This window comes from Sabethes cyaneus, chromosome 3, assembly GCF_943734655.1.
Source record: "Sabethes cyaneus chromosome 3, idSabCyanKW18_F2, whole genome shotgun sequence".
NCBI classification, from domain to species: domain Eukaryota; kingdom Metazoa; phylum Arthropoda; class Insecta; order Diptera; family Culicidae; genus Sabethes; species Sabethes cyaneus.
In genome coordinates this window covers 161,631,927-161,657,650 of record NC_071355.1, presented here as the reverse complement: position 1 = coordinate 161,657,650, position 25,724 = coordinate 161,631,927, and the positions used below count along the sequence as shown (strand labels likewise).

The following is a 25,724-nucleotide window of genomic DNA, read 5'->3' as shown; positions in this document are numbered from 1 at the left end:
AAAATGATCCGCACTTCGCTAAGCGTCGTCGTCGTCGTCCTCATCCTCCTGCTAAACTATTGAGCAACCTTCCCAAACGTGCGGATGCTTTCAACGAAAAGTAAAAAAAAAAATCATAGAGCGTATCAAGTTTCACGTGCCTTCGATCATTCGAGGATGTTTGAAATTCTGCTTTTGGATTTGCTTCACCTCAGAGCGTCATTTGCTGAATAAATTGACAAAGTTTGTTTATTTGAATCTATTTAATCGTATTGGTGAATCGACCTCACCACATCAGTCGAAAGCTGGAACCAGTGTGTTGCAATTAGCTAGGATTAGGGTCCGCAAAATTGATCGTTATCACACGCGTTACAAATTTGCCAGAGCAGCGCGTTCCCGCGTTGTTATTTTATGGGTTGTTGTATGTATGCTTAGGCCGCGCCGCTGCTGTGTGGGTTCTGGGTGGGTGGCAGCTAATTGAATTATTTCTTCGTGGTCTGAAAGACGTGTAGAGAACGTCGAGGATCTCAATCTCGACAGTTAATGTGAAGCCTCGATTGTGGCTTTTAATGGGAGCTTGTGTGAGCATCACACGCTGCCTAAGTGATTTGCAGAAAATGTCAATGGATATGTACGCAAATTGACGCTACTGGCGGGGCTGCTGAAATTTGATAGCCCTCTTCTGGGCTGACTTGAAATGTACTTTATAACTGGATCATTGTCGGTGCTTCGGATAACACTTCAGGAACCGGTTTGACTGCCTGCCCGCCTGACTACTGCCTCCGGCCGGACTCGCCGCAAATATTTGCATTAATTTCATCTATATTTGCCTCAAGCGATAATGTTCTCGCTGCTCATTTACGTACTGCGCGGTGGAACAAAATGCGCTTGGTACGCAATGCATGCTAGTGTCAAGGATGCCATTTTCGGGAGGATGGTCATCCAGTCCTTCAGTAAGTAATCCAACAATCCTATGCAGATTTTACGCCTTTTTCCACTCTGTTGCTACCGCAACTTTTTGTCGTCCGCCGAGGTTATATGGCAACCTTGCCACGATTTGGAACAAAAACCCGATGCTTACTACGTGGCTGGCGGCAACCAACAACCATTAGTGTTTATTTGCATAAACGATTCGGGTCAATCTCAATGCTAAGTACTTGCAAACTTGGAGACCATCAGCGCCATAGGAAGCCCAAGAATATCGTACAGTTCTCGTCGTGTCGACATGTGCGTCCAACTAAGGATCAAATAACCGGAAAAATAAACTCATACTTGTGAGGTTTCGGCATGTACGCGTGCTCACCCCTAGGTATTACACAAAGACAGCAAATGTCTACCACCAATCGCTAATGGCGCTCAGTCTTTTTTTTCAGACCAGGCAATTGACGCCACTGCTGTCTCTGACCGACACTAAATGACAGCTGCATTGGTACACTGGTTGGTTGTTGAGCACCAACCTGGTCGCATCATTTGACATTGATGAATAACGCAGTTAATTGACTGCCTTCTGTTGACTACAGTGAATTGTGTATTAGGATGTAGGGAATTTCTTCAAATCGGAGTTGTGCCCTGTTTCATTTTAGTGGAGAACAATTTATTCTTTAGAATTAGAGAGAAACTGGAAACTGTTTTGGGTGCTTTAACTTCAATATGTAATAAGCCCTGATAGTTAGTCCACCTATCTACCTTATAATTATTTGAACGATGAATCATCGCTTCATTTTTTTTGGGAACTTGATTCGATGGGCCTTCAGCGCCTTACGACTCAGTCTGGACTTAACCATTTACCAACAGCAATCATTGAAAACCATACCAACACCTTCTTACCTCTGGCCTTTTAAACTATTCGTAACTTTCGTAGCAACCACTAACTTGCTTCAGTTTACATCTCACTTCAATCGAAATATTGAAAATGGCGTGAGAGTGGACACCATTTACTAACTTGAAAGCTGCATTTGACCGAGTCGGTCAATCAATCGTTCTGGCTAAAAGTGAACAAGTTTGAGCTTTAGCACATTTTATTGAGTGCCTGAAATCTTGCTCTATGCCAACCGCTTGCTCTATGCCAAATTAGGCAATACTGAATCAAACTACTGTGTACCTCAAGGGAGTATCCTAGGACCACTGCTTTTTTCACTATTTTTGTTTATATCTGCTTTATTCTCCTGCCTGGTTTTAAACTCATTTATGCTGATGATCTGAAACTATTTCTTGTCGTATAAACGGCATGACGGTCTGCATTGAGTTGCAACGATTGCTTTACTCTGACTGCTGCTTGCACAATTTACTGTCTATTAGTGTGTTGAAATGTTTCGTGATTTCTTTCACACGTAAAAGAAATTCAATATTATAATATCCAACGATGTGTGACATCTTTAATACCACGTATAAACTATTTCATTTCAATACTTCAAGTGATACTTTTAAAAGTAGCTTTAAGAAATGTAATATGTTACTGTCAAACAAAGAAGTCTGGATGTTTAAAGCTAACGTTTAGTGGAATTTGCGTCGTAAGTGTATGTATTTTGTAGGCATGAATTATATATTGTTAGCAAATTATAAACCGTGTCGAAAGATGGTGGGGTTTTTACGCGCACTTGATGGTCGACTTCCAGTGAAGTATTCTTTATCCCCAAACTTCATTAAGACCTTTACAGGTCAGATGACCCAAGTAACACACGATACTTTAAGCACAGATAAACTGACATGGCACACAGAAGAAAATCCGTTGAAAACATCGTCCTACATATTTTGCATGCACACTAGCATGAATGTTGCGGAGTAGCTTACATTTGTACGGTTTTACTGAAAAATCGAAACTTCGTGCGCCGCAGTTTAGACATGTTGCGAATGTTTCGCAAAAATAAATTTTACATAGATGATGGAATTAATGCGAGTGTCTCGACTGTTTGTCAAATGATACTTGTTTTGGAATTAGCTAATTTAGTCTGAAATAAAGAAAAAATAATATGGTTAGACTTCCGGCGGTCGTTTAAATTCTGCCACCAGATTCTGTAGAGCCTCCTCGTCCAATTTGTTCGCCGCAGAACGCCAGTTTGCTTACATAAACTGCTACTCGCTTCCAATTCTTTGGGTTCCATTTAACAACAGCCCCATATTTTCTCGATTGGTTGGAGCATATTAGGAGGGTTCCTGCAGATTACTGACCGCATACCAATCCATGGCTTTTGATATAGGTACTTTGCTCTGTAATGATAGAACGTCACATCCGGCCAAAACAGCATGGAACAATCATGATGCTGCAGGAAAGGCAGCAGTCGTTTTTCCAAATATTTCACGTGACGAAAATTTTCTGTTGACGGTCCCGGTTGCAATGAGAATGCCGCTTTTAAAACTACAAGTTCGGATAATTTGTCAAAGCAAATATTTGGACACTTTCATATGCTTGATAATGTCTGTCATCTTTTCCCTTCCGGTTGCTATAAAAACTATCTTAGGAAACTATATGAGGTCTATCCTGGCGTAGGTTTCGTTGTCCGTCACTAGGTGATCAAATATCGTTGGCATCCTCGTTTACAGCTTTGTAAGGATCGTGTTTTGGTCGTCCTATATTGTTTATCATCGCAATTTGGAATCACCAACTTTTTTATTAGTCGACCGTCCGGATCATTTGATGCACGATGCACGATTGAAGACGTCACTCCCATCTTGTTTGCGACAACTCGGACGGAGAGATTGGAGTTCGGCTTGAAAGCACTGGTTACTCTTGTTGTCGTTGCTAGATAAAACAACCTAAAAATGGCCAGAAGTACATAAGACAATATCTATTGTGATTTTGGAATCTTTCAGCTAAATTTTCGCAAACGTCAAAGCGAATTAAAATAAATATAATGTCTAAATATCGCAACAATGATAAGCTAACATACAGTGAATTACCATAACGGATTACAATAGATAAATTCAAAACGTTTTCATAGGTACAAATCCTTACTAGTAACTCGATATCGTTTTGCAATCGCCAATACAAGTACGTAAAAGTACCACTTTGAATACTAATGGTGGACAAGCGTAAAAATAGCCCGGCACACACCGGGGCGCCACCACCGAGGACGAAGCTCGTGATGACGAAGCACGCGGTGTGAATTTACCGCGTAAACGATGTGCAAAACAAAATGGATAATAAATGAACACCAAATGCATCGGAAGCCATGCGTCTAGCTGGCAGAACCGCACCGCACCGCACCAGTAGTGGTGTACTGCGCTTTCATTTGTTTGCCAGCAATTAGGATGACGAGCTCGTTTTACATCCTTAATGGTTATTGGCGTATTTAGAGTTCTTTATCGGCGAAAAATTTGGTTGAAATCAATTGCAGGATAATACAAGATGAACTGTTAATATTTTGTAGGTGCTTTCAAACTCTCAACATTGCAATTATTTTACTCACCTAATAATTACAGTGGTTAATAGAAGATTCCCAGCTAGCACCAAATCGTATATTAATGCATGAAAATTATCGTAAATATCTCTTAATAAATTCGGAATCATTTAAATTTAGAACTAGTTTATAGACGTCTGTAAAGCTCCAAGAAAAGATATTCTAAGCTCTACCTTTGACGAAGACTGTAACAGATTTAGTTAGACTTATGATAGTAATCATGCCACTTGTAGTGAATCCCGACTAATATCTTCCCCTTCTTCAATTCCGTGCTTTTTATCTGGAGTTCCGCAAGGCAGCAATATGGGGTCGCTACTCTTCTCACTGTTTTTTCAAAGACGTTACTGTGTGGCATATAAATATATTTGGGTGACATGAGCTGAATTGTTTATTTTGTAGCCGTAGTAACCACCAATACATGAGAAGAATCGTCCTCTTTCATTATTGGACTTCCGACGAGGTAAGTCGTATTCGATCATTGGGCCTAATTGGTTGGTCTTAATAGGTAGTGAAATTAAAAAATACACAGTTACCTTCCTACTGACTACCGGATACAGACTTGTGTATGCTGATAACCTGAAACGTTAAGAAAAGTTAACGATTGCAACTGAAGCTGAAAAAGCTAACTAGCTTTATACGATATTTTTGTTGTTTGGTGCAAACGAAATTGGACTGAGAACTAAGGATTGAGTTGCGCAGAGTCGGCTATGTTACTGACCTTGGTATTTTACTAAATGCTAATGTCTCATTCAACTCGCAACGCGAATCAATTATTTCAAAAGTTTCGTGTCAGCTCGGATTTATCTCGATAATCGGATGGGATTTCAAGAACCCCTACTATCTCGAAATTTTCCGCTGCTGGAGAAATGCAGCTAGGTTTGGTGTCCTCAACAACTAACGTTGACCCTGTGTATTGAACGAGTGCAAATAAAGTTTATCCGACTTGCTTTGCGGCATCTACCATGGCGTAATCCCGAGGAATTCGTTGGCATAATCTGATCGTTGCCGTCTGGTCGACCTCGATTAACTAGAATCCCGGGGGGCTCCGTAGCCGCAAGGTTACCGAGGCTGCTTTGACAAAGCGAGTGGTCGTGGGTTCCAATCTTAATAGAATCAAGCCATTCGACGTTAAGTGACTTTAGCATGCATTTATTCACCAGGCTGTGTCAGTGGCTAAAATCTTTAATGATGAAATCGATTCACCTTTATTTTTGTAACTTTTGGATTTTTGTGCTTCACATTTATTGCATGCACCATTTCACCGTACTGCTTTTGGATGTAACGACCCAATTACTGCCTGCATAAGAACATTTTCTATACTGGAAGAAGTATTTACTTCGGAGAGCTTTCGCATAGATTTATTCAGAAACTACGAAATAGCAATATTTTAAGGGATTTGTATTCATGATAGACATTGATAATCTCTATCATGATTCATGATAGAGATTATCAAAATAAGTAAATGAATAAAATTATAAGTAAGTCAGTATTGTGTAGTGTACTCACAGTCTTAAAAATGTACATCAAAATTTTTAGTCTTAAGAAGTAGAAATGTGATAATAATTTAATTTAAATATTATATTAACAACATTTTTGTAGAAGCGATTGGAAACAAACTTTCACTTTTTTGAATACATAATTCCATTTTTAATTAAATTATTCTCTCCTAAGGGGGATGGTGTAGTGTACTCACTTATTTGAGTCGCACACCGTAACCCAAGTCATAATAACATAAACAAAAATGCTTACATCCAGTACAGCGTGAGAGGCCACACATGTACAAACTATAAGCGCTGTAAATTTTTGCATATTCGTTCACCTTCCATAAGACTGCCCGAGCTGTCTTCGCTGTATGTATGCTGTCCTCGAACAAAAACGAGTAATTGATGCGCTCTTCAGATTTCGTTGAACCGAGCGAACATAAACCCTATCATGTGGCGCGTCAAGTTGTCAGGCACAAACCTGATGCGATCACTATAGGAAACTAATGCTGCTTTTTTGAATCTTATAAAATTGTCTCGGGTGTACCCCGAGGGAGTTACGTGGGACCAATGCTATTACTTTTCTTTTATTTTTTTTTGTTGCATAAATTAATACAAATTATAGACTACTGTTACCTACTTCGAATTGATATTTAGTCGCCCGATGTCGATGTATGCGTAAATTATTTTGTAATGGGGGGAAGGGGGGTTATGACTTTGTAAAGACTTGCGGAAAATTTAGTAATTTTCTTGGCTGAAATTGTTGTTCATATCGGAATCAGTTCCGTGCATTCTTACCTTAACAAAAGCAAAGCAAAGCCTAGGTGTTACATTCCGTTATCGAAACTTGACCTTCTGTTTTTTATACGACAGACTTCGCAGCCAGCTGTTAAAGTACAGGACAATTGCAGGGCCAGTTGCTACGATCCTATTGACTCTAACAGCCTCTCCCGGCCGAGATTTGAACATACGACGACTGGCTTATTAGGCCAGCGTCATACCTCGAAACCAACTGGGAGGGTCTAACCTACACTACATCCTTTATAAATTAAGTAAGAGCTTAAATCGATTGCATATTGTGTGTACTACAAAGCTTTGTGTACTTGTTGTTTCCTTGAACATTTTAGACCCGTACTTTTTATTTGGCGCTTAGGCTGTTCCTTTTTTAATCAGTGTGGTCCCAAAAATCAAAACTTGTGCCACCCACAAGCATTAAGTATTCGTTATTTTGTATTTTCCTTTCCGTTTTCAATATTATTTCTAGAAAACTGAGAATTTTTTGCATAATGCAATGGAAGATGCATGGTGTTTTGTTTTTCTATATAAGGGAACAAATATTTGTGAATCCCTTTTTGCCTTGTGTAGACGTACGTCAATAATGCGGAACAACATGATGCCTATTTGACAATAATAAAAGTGTAATGCATATTTCAACAAAAAATAATGTATATTCAACCTCAATATACAGAGTGTATTTTTGAGTATCATCTAACAATTGAAACGTATTTGAAGCGTATTTAAATCCGCGTACTCCCATGGTTAAGAATTGAAAAGAACATTCATTCTTAGGAAATATACAGTGAAGCCTTTCTTTCTAGACAATAAGAAAAAAAACCACCGCATTCTATTCATAAAATCTTGAATAGAATAAATCCGCGGGACGCAATGATCACTAATTGCGCGTTCTCTGTTCAGCTCGTATACAAAACCGAAAAGTCTCCTCGTACGTTTTCCAGCGAAACGGCTCGCCACATCCCCATAAAGTTCCCTTAATTTCCGAATGGAAGCCTCTAATGAAATTTTTACTCGTACCAAATGAAGTAGAATTTTCCGACAACCCAACACAGCGAACGGGAAGCTAGTGAAGAAAAAAAAAATGACAAAAAATAACTTTTGATTTATGATGTTTTTAATTCCGACGTCCAACTATACTAACCACTGTTTAATTTTACTCCTTTTCTCTCGTTCTCGCTTCCTCGTTCGGCAGAGCACGTTTGGGATGTGTTCGTTCAGCGCAAAGGCTTGGGCGACAGTTGCGGCATACTTGGCAACTATCGCCTGTGCATCACGAACAAAACGCTGTCCCTCGTGCGGATAGGACCCCCAACCACGGCGACCGGAGACAGCCGCGTCGAGGTGGTCGAGTTTTCACTTGCATCGATACGAAGGTAAGCATAGCTTTAGAAATAACGATTTGCGAATTGCTGCCTGCTGCTGCCGCCCGTTCCGAATACTAGCAAAACACTTTTAATCATGATATAGTGTGTTGATTCGATTGAGTAGCTTTGACAAACAGAATGCGAATTGCACCGGACATTTCAAGCTAATTGGAAATACGCTTCTGAAGAGGCGCATTATTAATAGCAACAAATTCTCGTTCCAGATGCGGTGCCTCCCAGCGCTACTTCTATCTGGAGGTCGGCAGGAGTTCAAAGACGGGCGCCGGCGAGATATGGATGGAAGCACAGGACACTATTATTGCCCAAAATATGCACACAACAATCATGAAGTAAGTGTCAATTTAGAGCCGTAGGCAAAGCAAAGTCTTCTGTTTTTTTCTGTTGCAACCAATTGTTAGAATACAGGAACAGGACAATTACAAATTGTTAATCCTTGCCGAAAAAACTGTTTGATGGGATTAATCGTTCTCGAGACAGTATAGAAAACTAAATTATTACAATTCGCTTTTGTAAGTGAACAAACAAAGACATATTTTGGTTCTGCGTGAAAATGTTTGAAACACTGTTGATGGTAAACATAGTCCTGACTGAATGTAATACAAAGCTCTGCGAAAAAGGCAGATTTGCCATCCATTGGAACGTTATTGTGTTCTTTTTTTCTTCTTCGACAAAACATATTCCTTTGTCGATTTATTTTGTATAATAATTAATCACTCGATTTAACATTCTAGCCATTAAAAGTCAATCAGATTCAACTTCATAGCGCAACTGCAAAACAGTCTGCAGCGGGCACCGTTTTTTTTCTATCCCCCGAATACACTGCAGACTAATTGATCCCAATTTCTGCATTATCATGGAAGAATGCTTTTAAATCGCACGAGCTGCTCTAACCTTCGGCGACGCTCTTTATTAATCGAGCGGAAAAATGTTGGTTTTTGCAGTGGCATCGTTGAATTATCATTTCATTTGGCGCGCGACGTAAACATGAAGCTAATATATACGCATTTTTTTGCAACGGTTTTATCACACGGTTTCGCCTTTTACTTAAATAAGCTCGTTGTAAACTAATAGCTCACTGTTACTGATAAACGATGCCCCGGTTTTTTTTTCAGCGAACAAAACTGCGATCTCATTCTTGATTTTCCACTTGCCACAATCGAATGCTTTCATATCACACGAACAACTCCATCTACCGTCGATGGTGCGAATCGAACTAAAGTATGTTGGTTTTTTGTTATGAGGGTAATTAAATTATCATTCCCTTTCAAAACGGACGCGCGCGGCGTTTACACGATGCTGAAATGTATATTATTTTCGAAGCAGTTAACAGTGAGCTTAAGTAGTCACAACGAATGTGGAAGCCGAATAAAAACAGTAATAATTATAATTGAGCAACAAGTGGCTTCACGCTCGAGCAGTAACAGCTACGACTTTAGCCACAGGAACTTGGTAGCAGCCAGCCGTACCGACCGATGGCACTCTCGTGCTTGCTACTCGTCGAGCTTCCCTTTTACTGTGGCACCCCTCGGCAGAATGTTAAAGTGCAAAACCGAATCAATTTTCAAAGCATTCATAAACCAACCCGAATGACAGACATAACCGCAAGAAAATAATTCCGGTGGAAGAATCAGATGGAAGCAGAGCCAGCTTTTTAGAGTATACTTTACAGCAGTAAAAATAATACTAATATTATCGTGATTATTATTATTATTAATGATCACAATTCAAGTCGCGCTGCTGGCAGAAAGTTATCAGACGAAGAAGAAATTCACTATACGGTTGCTTGCTTCTGGGTGAAATGGGTTGGCCCTTGGCCCTATGGTAACTGGAGTGAGCGAGTGAGGTAAGATACGATGGGCTCACCTGACATACAATGTCTCTCTCTGTAAAGAAACCAAGCGTTAGTTGTCTATCTTTCAATAGAAGCGTGACAGAGGGGAATTATTCACAGTCGTTATGCTTGTTGATGATAACAATAGTTAAAACATTCGAACTATCCAATTTTCGCAGAAAACTCTAAGGCTAAGGGAGGTGCTCGGATTTTATATATTCCAGGAACCAAGTATTTGGTATTTATTACATTTAATATAAAAATGTAAGTTAATTTTCCCTGCAATCCAGACACATCATTTGGAAAAAGTGTTTCATAAAATTTTCCACAATGATGTAAAACTGCCAAAGGAAGATTCAGCGTTGAAATTATTGCCAGGACGTTTTTGCTCCGGTGCCTTCTAACGCTCCCATTTTCGATAACTCTGTGGTAGCATTTCGGCTGCTATGACCGCTATAATGGTCTGAATGTAGTGTCCGAAGTCATCAATTGAAGCTGGTTTATTGGTGTATATTTTAAATTCAATATACCACTACAAAAAATAATGGAACGATGTCAGATCGCACGACCTTGATGAACAATTGGAAGTTCAATTTCGATAAATTATAGATTTGCCGGACTTTTCAACACAATAAGTTCTACGGAACGATCACGGCATGTTGCACCATCTTGTTGAAATGAAAGGTCATCGCCTTCAATTTCAATCACATCAGACTAATACTGTCAATTATTACTAGAAAAATACTGTCGATTACACGGAAAACTGAAAAATTGGTAACTTTGTTAAGCAAAAGTTTATCATGGCCCCGATTTTGTATGTCATGCCGAGTAGCACTTAATTCAAATAATGCGATCATTTCATTCTACTCGACAGCCACTGAGTGGAGCCGAGTTTTACAAAATATTCAGTCGAACCGTCTTGACTTTCATAATAGGACTCTATATCAGCAATTATACAGAAAAAATGCTATCGAAAAAGAAAATTTCCGATTTGGCCTTTGGGTCTTATTTGACCCCTTGGGTGGCCCTTTCTAAGTTGGTGGTCCCAGCGATCCCAAAAAAATGGGATTTTACCTACCTTCTTAAGCCCTGGTATAGACCTGAAAAGAAATGGGCAAAAAGATAGGCCAAGAAATGCGAAAGAAAAGATTTTCCGTTTGCGATTTCTTTACCAGTATGCACCTCACAAGAAATATTATTTCACCTTCAGATGGCACAGTTTTACAAGCAAGTGAATTGAAACGTCACTTTTCCGCACGAAATAATATCCGCCGCGTTATTACAACAAGAAAAAAAATGACAGGCAGTTGCTTGCAGTTGTCGAAATTTCTTTGGTAAATAGCAGGATTTTTTCTTGACCTGTTTTCTTTTCAGCTGGATACTAGACTTAACGTTGAAAAATTATAACTTATGAACCACTGCAAAGTTTTTGTAAAAAGTTCCTTTATCTCGATATCGCCAAATGGCGCTGGGCTACATTCAATCTTTTGATTTCAAAAGAAAGATATTTTAATGGAGTTTCCACCGGTGTGATGGTCTCACGGCACGCGTCTATTTCTAGCAGTTTTGGCTTACTTTCCTACAAGTAGGCAGTGGTTTTTTCTTACTTTCCTACAAGTACAAAGATGTATCGACCCATAACTGTGGAACCTGCTGCGATAAAGCCAATGTTTTTTCGCCAAATGAAAATTATTTTCCTGAGGACTCCGATGGTAGAGTATTTGATTGCGGCAAAATTAGTCATTTTACCAAAATTTTCTCACGTATGGCGAAAACAGATCAATTTTATCCCAGCGGATTCCGGCGATTTAAACTTTTACATCTCTTCATATCGACAAAACTAGGATAAATTCCCTTCTTTCTAATCTAATCTAGTCTCACACTAACAAAGCCAATTGTTGAAAGCATCCTGCAAAATGGCGATTACTTGAATCAATCATTTTTCTTGTCAACGGCTAGGCAAACTGCGCAGCATGTACCGCAGAGCGATTTCCAAGGAACAAAGTGGTACCAGAAATAATACCTAATTCCATTAAACTCCTTGAAATCAAGGTGAAGGAAGAAAGCGTGGACCTCCCGTACCAAAAGCTTCTCATATAAATAATGATTTATTTACAGTCGTTGGGAGTATCTTTGCTAACAAAAGTTAAGTGATACTCCGGACCCTCGGGGATGAACTAATGGCGTATAGACCAGAAGCCACGCTGCAATTGGCCAAGGATATAGCACCTAATTTCGCTCTCTGATAATAGATTAGTCTACCGAAAATATTAGTTTATATAATATGACTCATGCAAGTGAAGTCGTGTGGTTCAATGGTTGCCTAAAATTATAGCTGTAAGGTTAGAAACTGAAAACCACACGACCCCGCACCTCCTAGCTCGACTACACAATCTATCTATCTATTCATATAAGAGGCTTATGTCTGTACCGAAAACCAGGTCTCTGACAGGACGTCATAAATGGCTTATCGGTAATTAGAAACAAGCCCCTGACAGGACATCATGTTTTCGTCGGAATGAGTTCTATTCTCAGTCACCTAACTGGTCGACTACTGGACTGCTCGATTGTTCAACTGGTTGACTAGACTGCTCGATTTGATTGCTCAACTGGACTGCCTAACTGAACTGCTCGATTGAACTGTTCGATTCGACTGCTCGACTCAATTGCTTGATTGGACAGATCGACTTGACCGCTTGACTGAACAGCTCGATTTAACTGCTCTAGTAGACTACTCGACTTAACTACTCTATTCAACTGCTTGACACATTTATTTGACTTACTGCTAGACCCGACTGCTCGACTTAACTGCACGATTGAACTGCTTGGCTGGACAGAATGATTCATCTGCTCGACTCAACTGTTCGATTCGACGCTCGACTCAACTGCTCGATTCAACTGCTTGATTCCACTGCTAGACTGGACTACTCGACTCAACTGCTCGAATGAACTGCTTGACTCAACTACTCGATTGGACTACTCGAATCGGCTGCTCGACTTGACTGCTCAACACGATTGCTCGATTCAATTGCTCGACTAAACTACTTGATTTTATTGCTAAACTCAACTGACAGCTTGATTCAACAGCTCGACTAGACTGCTCGACTTGGACACTCAACCCGACTGTTCGATTCAATTGCTTGACTTAACTGCTTGATTCGACAACTCGACTTAACTGCTCGATTTAACTACTCGACTGGACTCGACTTAACTGCTCGATTAACCCTCAATTGATCAACCGGGTACACCTGTACCCCTGTCGAGATTTTCAAGTTTCGGACTTTTCCTTTTGAAATATCGGTAAGACTCCAAATACTTGCTATCTACATTATTTTACGTAAATTGAAACGTTTAAGTAAAATTTTTACATTTAAAGCCGGGTGCTTGAACTGCTCGAATTTTGCCGGACTTTCGGTCAATCAATTTAAGGTTAAACTGCTCGACTGGACTGCTCGATCAAACTGCTCGACTTAACTGCTCGGCAGGCCACTTGACTGAACAGCTTGATTTAACTGCTCGACTCAACTGCTCAACCGGGCTGCTTGACTGAATAACTTGATTTAACTGCTCGACTAAACTTGACTGATTTGACTGTTCGACTCGACTGCTCGACCCAACTGCTTGACTCGATTGCTTAATTCGACTGCTCGACTCGCCTGCTCAACTCGATTGCTTCTCGCGATATCGCATGGTCGGTGTTAAATCAGACCGGACCAAGTCGCAAAATTTTAAAAAGTGAGTTAATAATAGCAAACGATCGAGAATTTTCTAAGTAATATTTTACTCTAATCAGAATACACAAATGTTACAGGGTTACAGGTTACATAAACAGGCAGAAATTTTTATTCAGTTAAATAAAATCCAATACGACCATAAAAACTATTTGTTTCAGTTTCCGGCTATGACTCTTTTATGTACAACATCTTAGAGCAAAATTATGCAGTATAAGAACTGAAAGAACTAATACAAAGATTAAACATCTTCGCAAACACTGGTCAATGGAATGTATCCGCAGTTTTCTGAATTCTGAACAGACATTTATATTTTCCGGATAGTCAACTAGTTATACAAATTGAAGTATTTCCAGATATGGGCACGTGGAGGCGCTAGGTAGGGGCTTGGTATGGCTAGAGCAATGTTGGGCGCTTTTTGCTAGTTACCTTCTCCATTTCATACCCCTTGGATAAAATGCCCTTCTTTTGGTTAAAACTGCTAGAAATAGAAGCGTGCCGTAAACATTCACCACATCACTGAAATTGAACCTAGCTCAGCGACATTTTGAGATACATTTTGAGATAAAGGACTTTTATTCGAAAAAATTGGTTTTGATCGCTAATAATTCTTCAGTACATTCAAGAGATATTTGCACCATTGCAAATTATTCTATGACTTCAATCTTGTGAAGAAAATGCAATGTTCTTGAAAATTCACTATTGAAAAATATATAGGTTTCAGCTTATTAAATTTAATAAATCAACCATAACTCGTAAGCACAGAGGATTTTATACGCTAGCTATTACTACGATTTCGTTCAATTCCATTTCGGAAAGAATGGACAAAATTTTCCCGTCCCAATAGGACAGAAATCATTTGGTCTCCTTGAACCTACATCAATTTGAAGTCCTAAAAGTAAACCATGTTGTTCAAGCGCGATTCCTTCCCTTTTGGTCAATCATTTTGACGATATATTAAAATTTATTTAATTACCAGAAATGTTCTATGTAAACGTGATTGACGGAATGCAACATTGCATGTATTTTGACGCAGTAATTTTACAAGTAGCCTTCTAATTGGGCTTGAGGAACGAAACTTGCCTAATAAACCAGCGGCCATATGTTTCAATATCGACTGGGAGAGGCTGTTAGAATCAATGGGGTGGAAGCAATTATCCAACAATTGTTGGCAGCGAAATCTATCGAATAAAAGGCAGAATGTAGCACCAGGGCACCAGGGGATATCCTGAAAATGAAACATCATAGAATTTGTTTGGAACTGTTGTCTTGCACGGAAACAGGGCAGATGGGATTTTTGGGTATGTGACTTGACGCAGCAGTTCTCAAAGCGAGGAAACTCAGCGACTGTCTTATTCGAGAATAGTTTTTGACCGTTTCATTTGCTGCTCAGTTAGTTGCTCGCAATTCTTTGCAGCTGTAAAGTAGAGTGTCGAAACTAGTAAGATGCGGAGGACATTATTTAAAATATCAATATAAAGCTGTGGGCATAAACGTCTTTCTAAGACTTGACCCTTCTTTATCGACAGACTTCGCGGCCGGCTATTAGAGTACTGACAGGTTACAGGGCAAGTGCAAAAATTCTACTGACTCTATCTAGCACCACCACCAAGCCGAGATTCGAACATACGACGACTGGCTTGTCGGACCAGCATCGTACTTCGACGCTAACTGGTCGGCTATACTTCAAATCAATCTGTCACAATAATGAATGGTGCTATCAACAATTTCGTGAAAATTGATGAATGCCAATCAGTGTTGTGAATAATAGTCCAGAATAGTTATTTATTTTTTCGGTTTAACCACCGATTGTATGTACTTAATGCGATAATTAATCGTTCACCGTCCCCTATTTGTGACGTCCTGATGGAACTGACATACAGTATATCATAATTCTTCTCATTAGAAAGACATACCGCTAAATCGTTGCCACCTCCACATTTCAGATCCGCAAAAAACAAAGACGGCGACACGCTCGACCCGATTCAGCGGAACCGTTCCTCGTCAGCTAACGCAGCCTCGAAACCGACCCAGATGCAGATCCGCCGCCAGACGCATGCGGGCCAGAAACCGATCAACTGTTCTCCCTCTGGTGGTGAGTAGTGCGAGTTGAGATTATGACTTTTCCTATTTATATTACTTACGTTTTACTTTTACAAAATAACACACTGTTAGTATTTTCTCACACCACCACCTACCGTCCGTCCGTCCTGTTTTCTCCACAAAGTTCTGTTCTAGAAAAATTTTCCCTTCTTCGATGTCTTCACTATGTTTCTTCATTTATCTGTAGAAAATACGTTTGATACGAAGTTACACACGTTGCACTCCAGTAGGGAGGTTTAGAATAGATTCTCACCAATCAGTTGATCTGTTATTATGTTTTGTATTTTGTTTATTTTTCCGCTAGCTCAGAACAAAGGGTTTTTTTGTTACTTTTATGTGTGTTGTTTTAAAGTGCATCGTATTTCTTTTATTTCTTTGTATATTTTACTGCAATTACTATTTCTATATTCGTTACCCGAACACATACCGTAGTAAGTTACAAAGTTTAAGTTTTGTGCTCTAGTTATTTCTTATTGTTTAATTAAAACGTAGCTGTTGTTATAATACAAAAGTTTATTTTGGTGTTACATTTTGCTGTGAATAGATTCGATTTGTTTGGTAGTAGTAGTAGTGATTTGAACTCATTTCTTACTAATTTTCTTCCACAATCCATTTCTTCTGTGTCTGTTTGCGACTACTATTCGAAGCGATTCGAGTGTACGTGCCCTACTAGCAGTGCATTGAAGCGTTTGGATGTTTTTTTTTCAATGAAATTCAATTAAATTTATCTTTCGTTACAATATTTTATAGTTTTAAAGATTAAATTGACACAGTTTAAAGGGGCAGTGGAGTTATTTTTCTGTTTTTGTAATATTTTTTTGTAAATAAAATACGATCAGATCAGATTAGGTATCCAACCACAACACTAAACAAATAATTAATACCGTCCCGTCTTGGAACAGAACCAATAATTGTTAATTAATTCAATTTTGCTGCATCTTACAGAAGATCAAAGCTCCTCACATGCATCTTATGCACAGGGTTCCGAATCCTCTTCGTCGGCTACTAGCACTAATACAGTAGTTATGGTCCCACAAAATCCAAATTCCAGTCAAAATTTGAAAGCCAATCAAAACCATCAACCGAATTCGGACAAGCTATGCACATCTACTACCTCTATCCCTGCCAGTACGAGCCATCAGGTTGCTGCTGTCGGTAGTGGTCAGACGATCGGTGGACCCCCCGGTTTCCCTATTCCCGGCTCACCCTTGTTTTCCTACTCCTCTCCGACGCTATCCGGCTGTAAAACGTCCATTAAGAAACCCAAGTTGGACCCTCCCCAAGAGGAAGAGGGCAGCGCTTCATCCCTATCCATGTACAGTTCCATCCAACCACCGCAGGCCGGGGCCAGTTCGCCAGCTGCACAGCTGACCCAGCATCACACTGGAGCTCCTGTTGGTGGTATTGGTGTTGCTGGCACGCCATCATTCGCCAGCACTGCCAGTGTGTGCAGTGGCAGCACTACCACAACCACTGATTTTCCGCCTCCAAGTGATCATGGTACGCTACTGTTATTTTCGAAAATTCTATCAATATTACTCTTTTTCAGTTATGATTTCTCATTCTCACTATCTTTTACTTTTTATCTTTGCTCTTTCGTTCGAATTCCGTTCTCGCCTTTCTTGCTACATATACAAATCAGCGATCTTTTGCCTTTTCTGTTGTGTTTTTTTTTATTATTTTCTATCATTGTATTTGATCAGTCCAAATTCGATTAAAGTACTATCGGTGAAGTAGCTCAAAATTAAACAAATAAAAAACAGTTTAGGCCCCTGCATCGCGGAACCGATGGGACAGTAAAGTGTTTGTGTAAATCGATGGCTTGGAGTAAAGTAGTTACTTGAAAAACGCTCGTAATAAGTGCTTAAGTGGCGATACGGGTTTTATTACACTCTTATAATGGTTTTTGTGACCAAAATTGTTCATAAAAGCCATCTTAAGGGCACAATAAAACCTAAGTTACTGTTCAAGCGATGCCAAATATACCGAGCATAATATTAGGCTATTTTGAATTTATATTCCGGATACTTCGTCGTTCCAAGTTATAGCTAGGAAGAGTATTTTATACCTAACACCTTTGTCTAAATCATACCTAAGCAACAATTTTGCTCCAACACCATCTAAGATTAGGCAAGAAAAGCTTTTACCATTCCTTCAGTCTCGAGTCGCAAAACCTGTACATTATTATTGCCTGTGTCTATCCCATGTTCAGAAACTTCGTTCATGTATTTTTTCTTGTTTTATAACGAAAAATACCGTTTTCGTATGCCGCTGTTCTATGTCAAACAGTTTCTTACTCCTCTTAATCCTCCATTCCATAAAAAGAAACACACCCGCTAAACCTGACACAAAGCGCCTTCGCAAAAACAAAAAAAAAAACAACAACATAAACAGTCTCTTCATTCATTCCACCGTTTTGTTTGCAAGTCCTTTATATTAGTTGATAAGATTTGTCTCTTTTACGATTGGATGATCAACAATGACACAATGAAAAAAGGGGAGTCTAACAATATCTTTTTGGCTGAAAAGCTATGCAATTATCCCAAATTATTAATCCAAGTTGCTTTGGATGTAATTTTGAGTGTGTTTAGTTTTCTTTTATTTTTGGTAAAACAACATTTATCCCTTACTGCATGTGATTCGCTTTGTTTTAATTTCGATATTTTCTCGTCAGATGTAGCATGATTTTCCCGCAATATTTGTTTGCATGTTTACTAACCCTAATAGTTGTAGTTACTGTATTATATTTCTAGATGTATTTTGTGCTACTTGTGGGGAACAATGGATTTTTGCTGCTTAATTCAATTCTGCGCTGTTTAAATCACTAAAGCATGCATACATAACCGCCGTAGAGCTGAACACCGTTTGTACAAGCTCAATTTGTCGGAGCTTGGATTGCATCGATCATTCATCATCTCAATCTGATTTGCAATTACTCATGCTGGTTTTAATGCCCACGCATTGTTTTGAGCGTAGTTATGAAAGAAGATTATTTAGTTATAGACCGAAGCAGAGATCAAAACTAATGCTGCAACCCAAATATCATTGTCAACAATGTCTCTAATACTTAAAAAGATTGTGACAGATAAATCTAAATACTTTTACCAAAAAAATTCTCCAAAACATGTGAAATTGCCTGTAAAACGTATTTTTAACTTGTTTACAGCGTTCCACAAGGTAGTCCTTTTGGGCCGTTTGTTTTTTCATCTATTTTAACAATTTAAGGGATTTCTGTCACAAAAATTGTTTCAAAAACCAAGGAGTACATCACATTTTGGAATTATGGTATTCATTCAGAGCATCACTAAGAACTTCAGTGATATTTATAGTCTGGAAGTAGTCTCGCCAGTTAATCTCGTCAGAATTAGTTTGTCGAGTGAAAGTGGGACAGTGTTTAATGTCCTTTCTTACATCTCTTTCATCTTTAGTTCTTAGGCCATTTGTTTTACGTGGTCATCAATAATTTTAATACTTTTTATTGAATTTAATTTTTGGCATTTTTATATTATCACATTTTAAGGAATTTGTTCGCATCGTCTTCATCTTCATATGAATATAAGTGCAATTTTAGCAAATCGTATTTATTCTTGAACAAAATTCTATTTCGTATACTATTAGTTCTATAGCGTGCGCTTGAACAGAGCTTATAACACAAGAGCACAGTTCAATACCCTTATGACACGTACACAAGCCCCTAAAACAGTGAAAGTTGACAAACCGTCGGCTGAATTGTTTTCGGGTATTTTGTATACAAAACACTAACCTTAAACCACTTTTTTTTTTCAAAAACAAGTTAGCAATAACGACCAACAAATATTTGTGTCTCTCTTTTTCTTTGCTCTGCCCACTGTCTCATCGTATCATAAAAAAATTAAAATTCCAAAAATGCAATACTCGCCAATCCATCAGCAACAGAATCCTCTTGTGCGTCGACGGCAATGCTGCTGCCTTCGTCGCCGTCGACCTCGATGGGAAGATTCCGCGACTACCACAACCAGCCGCCGATGATGGGGTCCTCGACGATATCGCTGTCGTCGGTGACCAACGGCGGCGGCAGCGGCGGTTCCGATTCCTCGTCCTGCTGTTCATCCACTGCCAGCATCCAGACGGCCATTACCTCATCCACTACTGCTGCTGGTGCACCGGCACCGCCCCAGCTGTACGCAATGTTACCACCTCCAGTACCGCCGCCGCAGTTGACCACCACAATCGGCCCGGTATCGTCCGGTTCGTCTCTTTCGTTGGCCGCACTTTCGCGGCACACGCGGACCGCTTTCTGTAATAATTCCGCCACTAATCCGCTGTTTCTGTCGACGATTCCGCTACGGCGCCTGCGAAACTCCCTGCGGCGGCACTCTGTTTCAGGTATATGCAACTAAAGAACCCATGCGGGGATTGATCGAAGAATGAACGAGCTCATAGGCTTGATTTCATTTGCATTTTTTTATTTCTGTATTGCCATTTTCATCGCCGTTTGTTTTTGCAAGTCAAACCTAATCCGGCTCCTTTAAATCGTGCGTCGTTTCCTAAGTTTGCCACTACATGCTTACGAAGAAAGTTAATTTCCACAGATTTCGATTGCACTAACTGGCCCGTTTACAGGTACATTTCCCAGCTCAGCTTCATCAAAACTGATATTTAGACTAACTCTAATATAATGAAATCATTGAAAACATTGTGTCTTGTCATGTTTTACAAAGTGGAAGGTACCGTCACAACCATTACTAAATATATCGAGCTAAAGTGCTGAAGCTTTGAAATTTTGAGCTGAAAAGTAAATGAGAGATTATGTTACCTTTCGTTATTTATGGGGCCTTATCGATGAATAAATCCATAGTATCTTAAAAAATGCAATTCAAATTTGTTGTCTTATCAAACTACGAACCTTTCCGGGAATGCAAGCTTAGCTCAGCTAAAGATTACAGATTTTAAAATTTTTTTAAAATAATACAACTGTAGAATTTTTCAGAGCGGCAGTAGGCCTCGCTGTCAATGCTTTACAAATAGACATGTCATCAATTTATTAATTCAGTTTTCTCTCAAGGTCCAACGAACTACAACCTTTCCCTTCTATTTTCATTAATTTTAAAGCAATCGGAAACAAATATTAGCCTCACAGCGTTTACAATATACAGTAGAATAGTGTACATAATTGGGTTTAAGTTCCCAAGAATTACCCCACTGCAGTGCACTGCACAGTAGGGCCGTTCTGGCAAAAGACGGTCAATACCTTTTCTCGCATTTTCTGATCTGCAGATCTTTCAAATTGGGCAAGGCCGGAAACCCCTCTATTTTGACGACTACAGCAGCAATGTAAAGTATCTATAATTGACCTGAAATATTGAAATGTCCATTTCACGTATAGGGAGGATGTGGCGTCCTGGTATTTATACCATATTAGAGGATTTGCCTGTAATGCGTAATGTGTGTTGTTTACACATTAGTTAGGTAGTTATGTCGATAACGTGTAACGAGACCGAGAGAAAGGGTCAGAGTGAGTTGACAGCTTCCCGCGTCAAACGGGGCGCGTCATTCATGAGACGGTGAACAAGCAGGACTTCACAGATGTCTTGTTAGAGAATTTGTTCGAAATGTTACGTCTGTTAGTCTGTGGATAAAGCATAAAATTTGTTGTACTCAAAAGCTAAATAAGCTAGTCCGCTTTGTTAACTTGGAAATATATAACCAGGAGCAGTAAAGCTCTAGTTTTATTGTTTGATAATTCGGTTCGAATTGGTTTATGGCAACCATAAAACAATTGTCAAGAAAATAAATAAAATACCCAGCTAGCACCAAATCGTAACAAATTCGAAATCGTAACTAAAGCTTACTAAAGTGCGCTCAAGCTGAATTTCAGTCGTATATAATGATAATAGCTGGCATACAATACGATATTCAGCACAGAATTGTATAGCAGTACAGAGCGGGTAGGGTTTAATCGGATTTTATCGTATTATATATAGATGAAACGCGAAATTTATTACTTATCACGTATATCGCCTCCAAAATAGCACGGATATGCCAATTTTGCGCATCAAATACAATTTATTAGCATGTATATATGGACGTAATGCTGATTTTTACCTTTTATATACATATAAAATGCTAGCTGGGTTCCATGGTAGCCGAAGTTTTACAGCATATAGCAAAACCAAAGCCTGGGTGTTAATTCCGTTATCGAAATTTACCCTTCTGTTTTTATACGACAGACTTCGCAACCAGCTGTTAGAATACAGGTCCAGGGCTTCGACCGATCCTTTGTTTTCTACCGCAGTCACACCAACGCGCATTCAAGTTCACACTGTCCGTTTAGTGGTGGAATACGAACACTATGCATAACACGACTGGCAGTTTGCTCAGTCAAACGCCGATTGCACGCAGTAGAATGAACGCGTTCTAAAGCTTTTTAACATTTTCGTTTCGATCAAGTTGCCTTTACCTTTTGGAGCAGCGAATGACTGCAAAACAGTCAAATGACTGGCAATCACCACGCTAACGAAAAGCAACCGCACAATCGTATGATTCAATACTACAGAAAAAAACAACCACTACATGTACATGGAAGAAGTCGGTCGGACTCCGTCCAATACAAACGAATATTTTGCTTGCGTCGGATCGACGTCCGGGTGACAAACTATTACTGTGAGCAGCCGATTTGGAGACAAAAAGAGAAACGAAAAAATACGTCACCGTATGCTTCCAGTCAGTTTGCAGTTTATATTCTCAAAGCGCAAAGCAAAACGGGAGATCGACTGGTTGCTTTTGCTGAGATGCCGCATGAATTGTAAGACGGCAGCAGCGCAAGCGGCAGATTGACTGGATTCAAAAAACAGTCAAATGATCGTTCAAAAAACGGAGTTTGAATCCGGAAAGTTCGCAGTCACGGCAGTCACATTCAACTTGCGATCCCTTTTCAAGCCCTATACAGGACAGTGCGAGGTTAGTGCTACGATCCTATTGACTCTAACAGCCTCTCCCAGCCGAGATTCAAACATACGATGACTGGCTTATTAGACCAGCGTCTTACCTCGAGGCCAGCTGGGAGGTTTACAGCATATGCGCATCAAAATTTATCGTGCATATTGGAATGGTAGGTGCCTAAAATCAGCGCGCCATGGAGATAAAGCAAGTTTAGAAAACCATTTATTTAAACAAAATAAATATTTTCGATAAGTAAATCGCAACTTCTAGCAAAAGCAAGCTGCAATCTGTAATATGAACGCCTTATTTTGAGGGCTAAAAAAATGCTAGAATATTAATATGGTGTAGCATAAAAATCACGCTCATAATTCATAATAGCAGCAATGAAGCTATTTGGGCAGAATTTTACCGTTTCAATAGCACTATAAAATTAACAGATTTATTGCGGTTTGACCACAATCCGATCAGTTTTGTTTTGTTATGGCAGTGTACAGTAGGAATTGTTCAGAAAAAAGTCCTTCAACTCATGAATGCCTTCAAATGCCGATGGGCTAGTTCAATTTTTTGGCGTCAAGATTTTTTATAAAGATTCCAATGGTATAACATCTTGATAGAATAGAACCAAGTAGCTAGTAGTGGTAGCTAAGCGAATTCCAGATCTTTTTGCAATATTTTTGCATCAATCGTTCAGAAAACTATTGATTTTTAAGTGTGCGCTTTGAAAAACTGCCATGTCTAATATTTGACTAGTTGAGCCCGAATCTTACGATCCGGAAACTATAAATGTCTGTTCAGAATTCAGAAAACTGCTGATACATTCCATTGACCAGTGTTTGCGAAGATGTTTAATCTTTGTTCTTTTATGATAATAAAAACGACCGTTGGTTTTGTTATAGATAGATGATACTGGCTTTTGGTCACGGGTTTCGTGCAAAAATGTTTATATTTCGTTTAATGTCGACGTTTCGAAGGGCATGGCTTCATCCTCAGGACAGCTATTGATTTACAAAATTTGTTCTTTAAGTTATTAACTGAAACTGAAACAAATAGTTTTTATGGTCGTATTGGATTTTATTTAACTGAATAAAAATATCCACTGTGCTGATTCTATAGGCTGGCAATATGACTTTTGTGTGAGTGGCTCTGAACCGTTTATTGTTTGCCGCAAACCGACCAGACCGGACCACGTCAAGCAGTCGAGTCGAGCAATCAATTCGAGCAGTCAAATCGAGCAGTCTAGTCGAGCAGTTAAATCAAGTTGTTCAGTCATGCAATCCAGTCGAGCAGTCGAGTCGAGCAGTTGAATCGAGTGGTCGAGTCGAGTAGTCAAGTCGAGCAGTGAAATCGAGCAGTCCAGTCGAGCAGTTTAATTGAGCTGTTAAGTCGAGTAGTCCAGTCGATCAGTTGAATCGAGTAGTCTAGTCAAGCACTTCAGTCAAGCAGTCGAATCAAATGGTTTAGTCAAGCAGTCGGTTTAAGCGGTTAAGTCGAACAGTTGAGTCGAGCAGTTCATGTGAGCAGTCGAATCGATCAGTTGAGTCGAGTAGTTTAGTCGAACAGTTTATTCGAGCAGTTGAGACGAGTAGTCCAGTTGAGCAGCTGAGTCGAACAGTCGAGTCGAGTAGTCTAGTCGAGAAGTCCAGTCGAGCAGTTAAATGGAGCAGTTAAGACAAGCTGTCGAATTCAACAGAAGTCAAGCAGTCAAATCGAGCAGTCTCTTCGAGCAGTTAAATCAAGCTGTTCAGTCAAGCAGTCCAGTCGAACAGTTGAGTCGAGTTGGGCAGTTGAACCGAGCAGTCGAGTCGAGCAGTTAAACTGAACAGTTGAGTCGAGTAGTTCAGTCGAGTAGTCCAGTCGAGCAGTTGAATCGAGCAGTTAAGTCGAGCAGTTAAATCGAGCTGTCGAATCAAACAGTTAAGTCAAGCAGTTGAGTCGAGCAGTCGGGTTGAATGGCTAAGTCGAGCTGTTGAATGAAGCTGTCAGTTGAGTCGAGCAATCAAATCGAGTAGTCTAGTGGAGCAGTTGAATCGCGCAACCGGGTGGAGCAGTTGAGTCTAGCAGCCGATTCAAGTAGTCCAATAGAGTAGTTGAGTCAAGCAGTTCATTCGTGCAGTCGAGTCGAACAGTTGAGTCGAGTAGTCCAGTCGAGCAGTGGAATCAAGCAGTTGAATCGAGCAGTTGAATCGAGCGTCGAATCGAACAGTTGAGTCGAGCAGTCTAGTCGAGCAGATGAATCATGCTGTCCAGTCAAGCAGTCCAGTCGAGCAGTCGAATCGAACAGTCCAGTCGAGCAGTTCAATCGTGCAGTTAAGTCGAGCAGTCGGGTCGAGTAGTAAGTTAAGCAAATGTGTCAAGCAGTCGAATCGAGTAATTAAGTCGAGTAGTCCACTCGGGCAGTTGTTAAATCGAGCTGTTCAGTCAACCAGTCAAGTCCATCTGTCCAATCAAGCAGTTGAGTCGAGCAGTCGAATCGAACAGTTCAGTCGAGCAGTTCAGTTAAGCAGTCCAGTCGAGCAATCAAACCGAGCAGTCTAATCGATCAGTCCAGTCGAGCAGTCTAGTCAACCAGTTGAGCAATCGAGCAGTCCAGCAGTCGACCCGTGAGGTGACTGAGAATGCAACCCGTTGCTACTAAAGCATGACGTCCTTTCAGGGACCTGTTGTTAGTTACCGATAAACCTCTTATGACGTCCTGTCAGAGACCTGGTTTTCGGTACAGACATAAGCCTCTTATATAAATAGATTATATAAATAGATTTTTAGTAAAGTTGCTAAGAAAACCAGTTGTTTCACTAGCACAGACATCAGTTTGCCAGTGCCAAGCTTGTTATTTTATTTTCTTACTCAATTGCTCAAATTTTGCTCAAAGTTTCTCTTTTCACTTCATGACATTGAGCAGAAATGCTGCAAAAGCTGATGAATGCATTATCATAAAAAGGTAAAAATCAAAAATCAAGGGGAAACACTTTTCTCCTTCTGTCAAATTCACGACATAATAAACTGTCAAATCAAAGGTAAAGTTCCGAAAACGAAATGTAGCACTGCCACATTGCTTTTATTGACGGTGTATTTTGATTAAATTGTGCGAAATTTTTTTGTTC

General features: G+C 39.7%; 1 protein-coding gene across 2 annotated transcripts in view; it reads left to right on the top strand.

Annotated features, from left to right (window-relative positions):
• The window catches only part of LOC128742338 (insulin receptor substrate 1), a 461,417-nt gene that overhangs the window by 399,266 nt on the left and 36,427 nt on the right, over positions 1-25,724 (top strand). For both annotated transcript variants that reach the window (XM_053838670.1, XM_053838671.1), the window contains exons 4-6: positions 7,845-8,025; positions 8,241-8,366; positions 15,546-15,694. In XM_053838670.1, the coding sequence (XP_053694645.1) occupies positions 7,845-8,025; positions 8,241-8,366; positions 15,546-15,694 (456 nt within the window). The remainder of the gene's footprint in view (positions 1-7,844; positions 8,026-8,240; positions 8,367-15,545; positions 15,695-25,724) is intronic.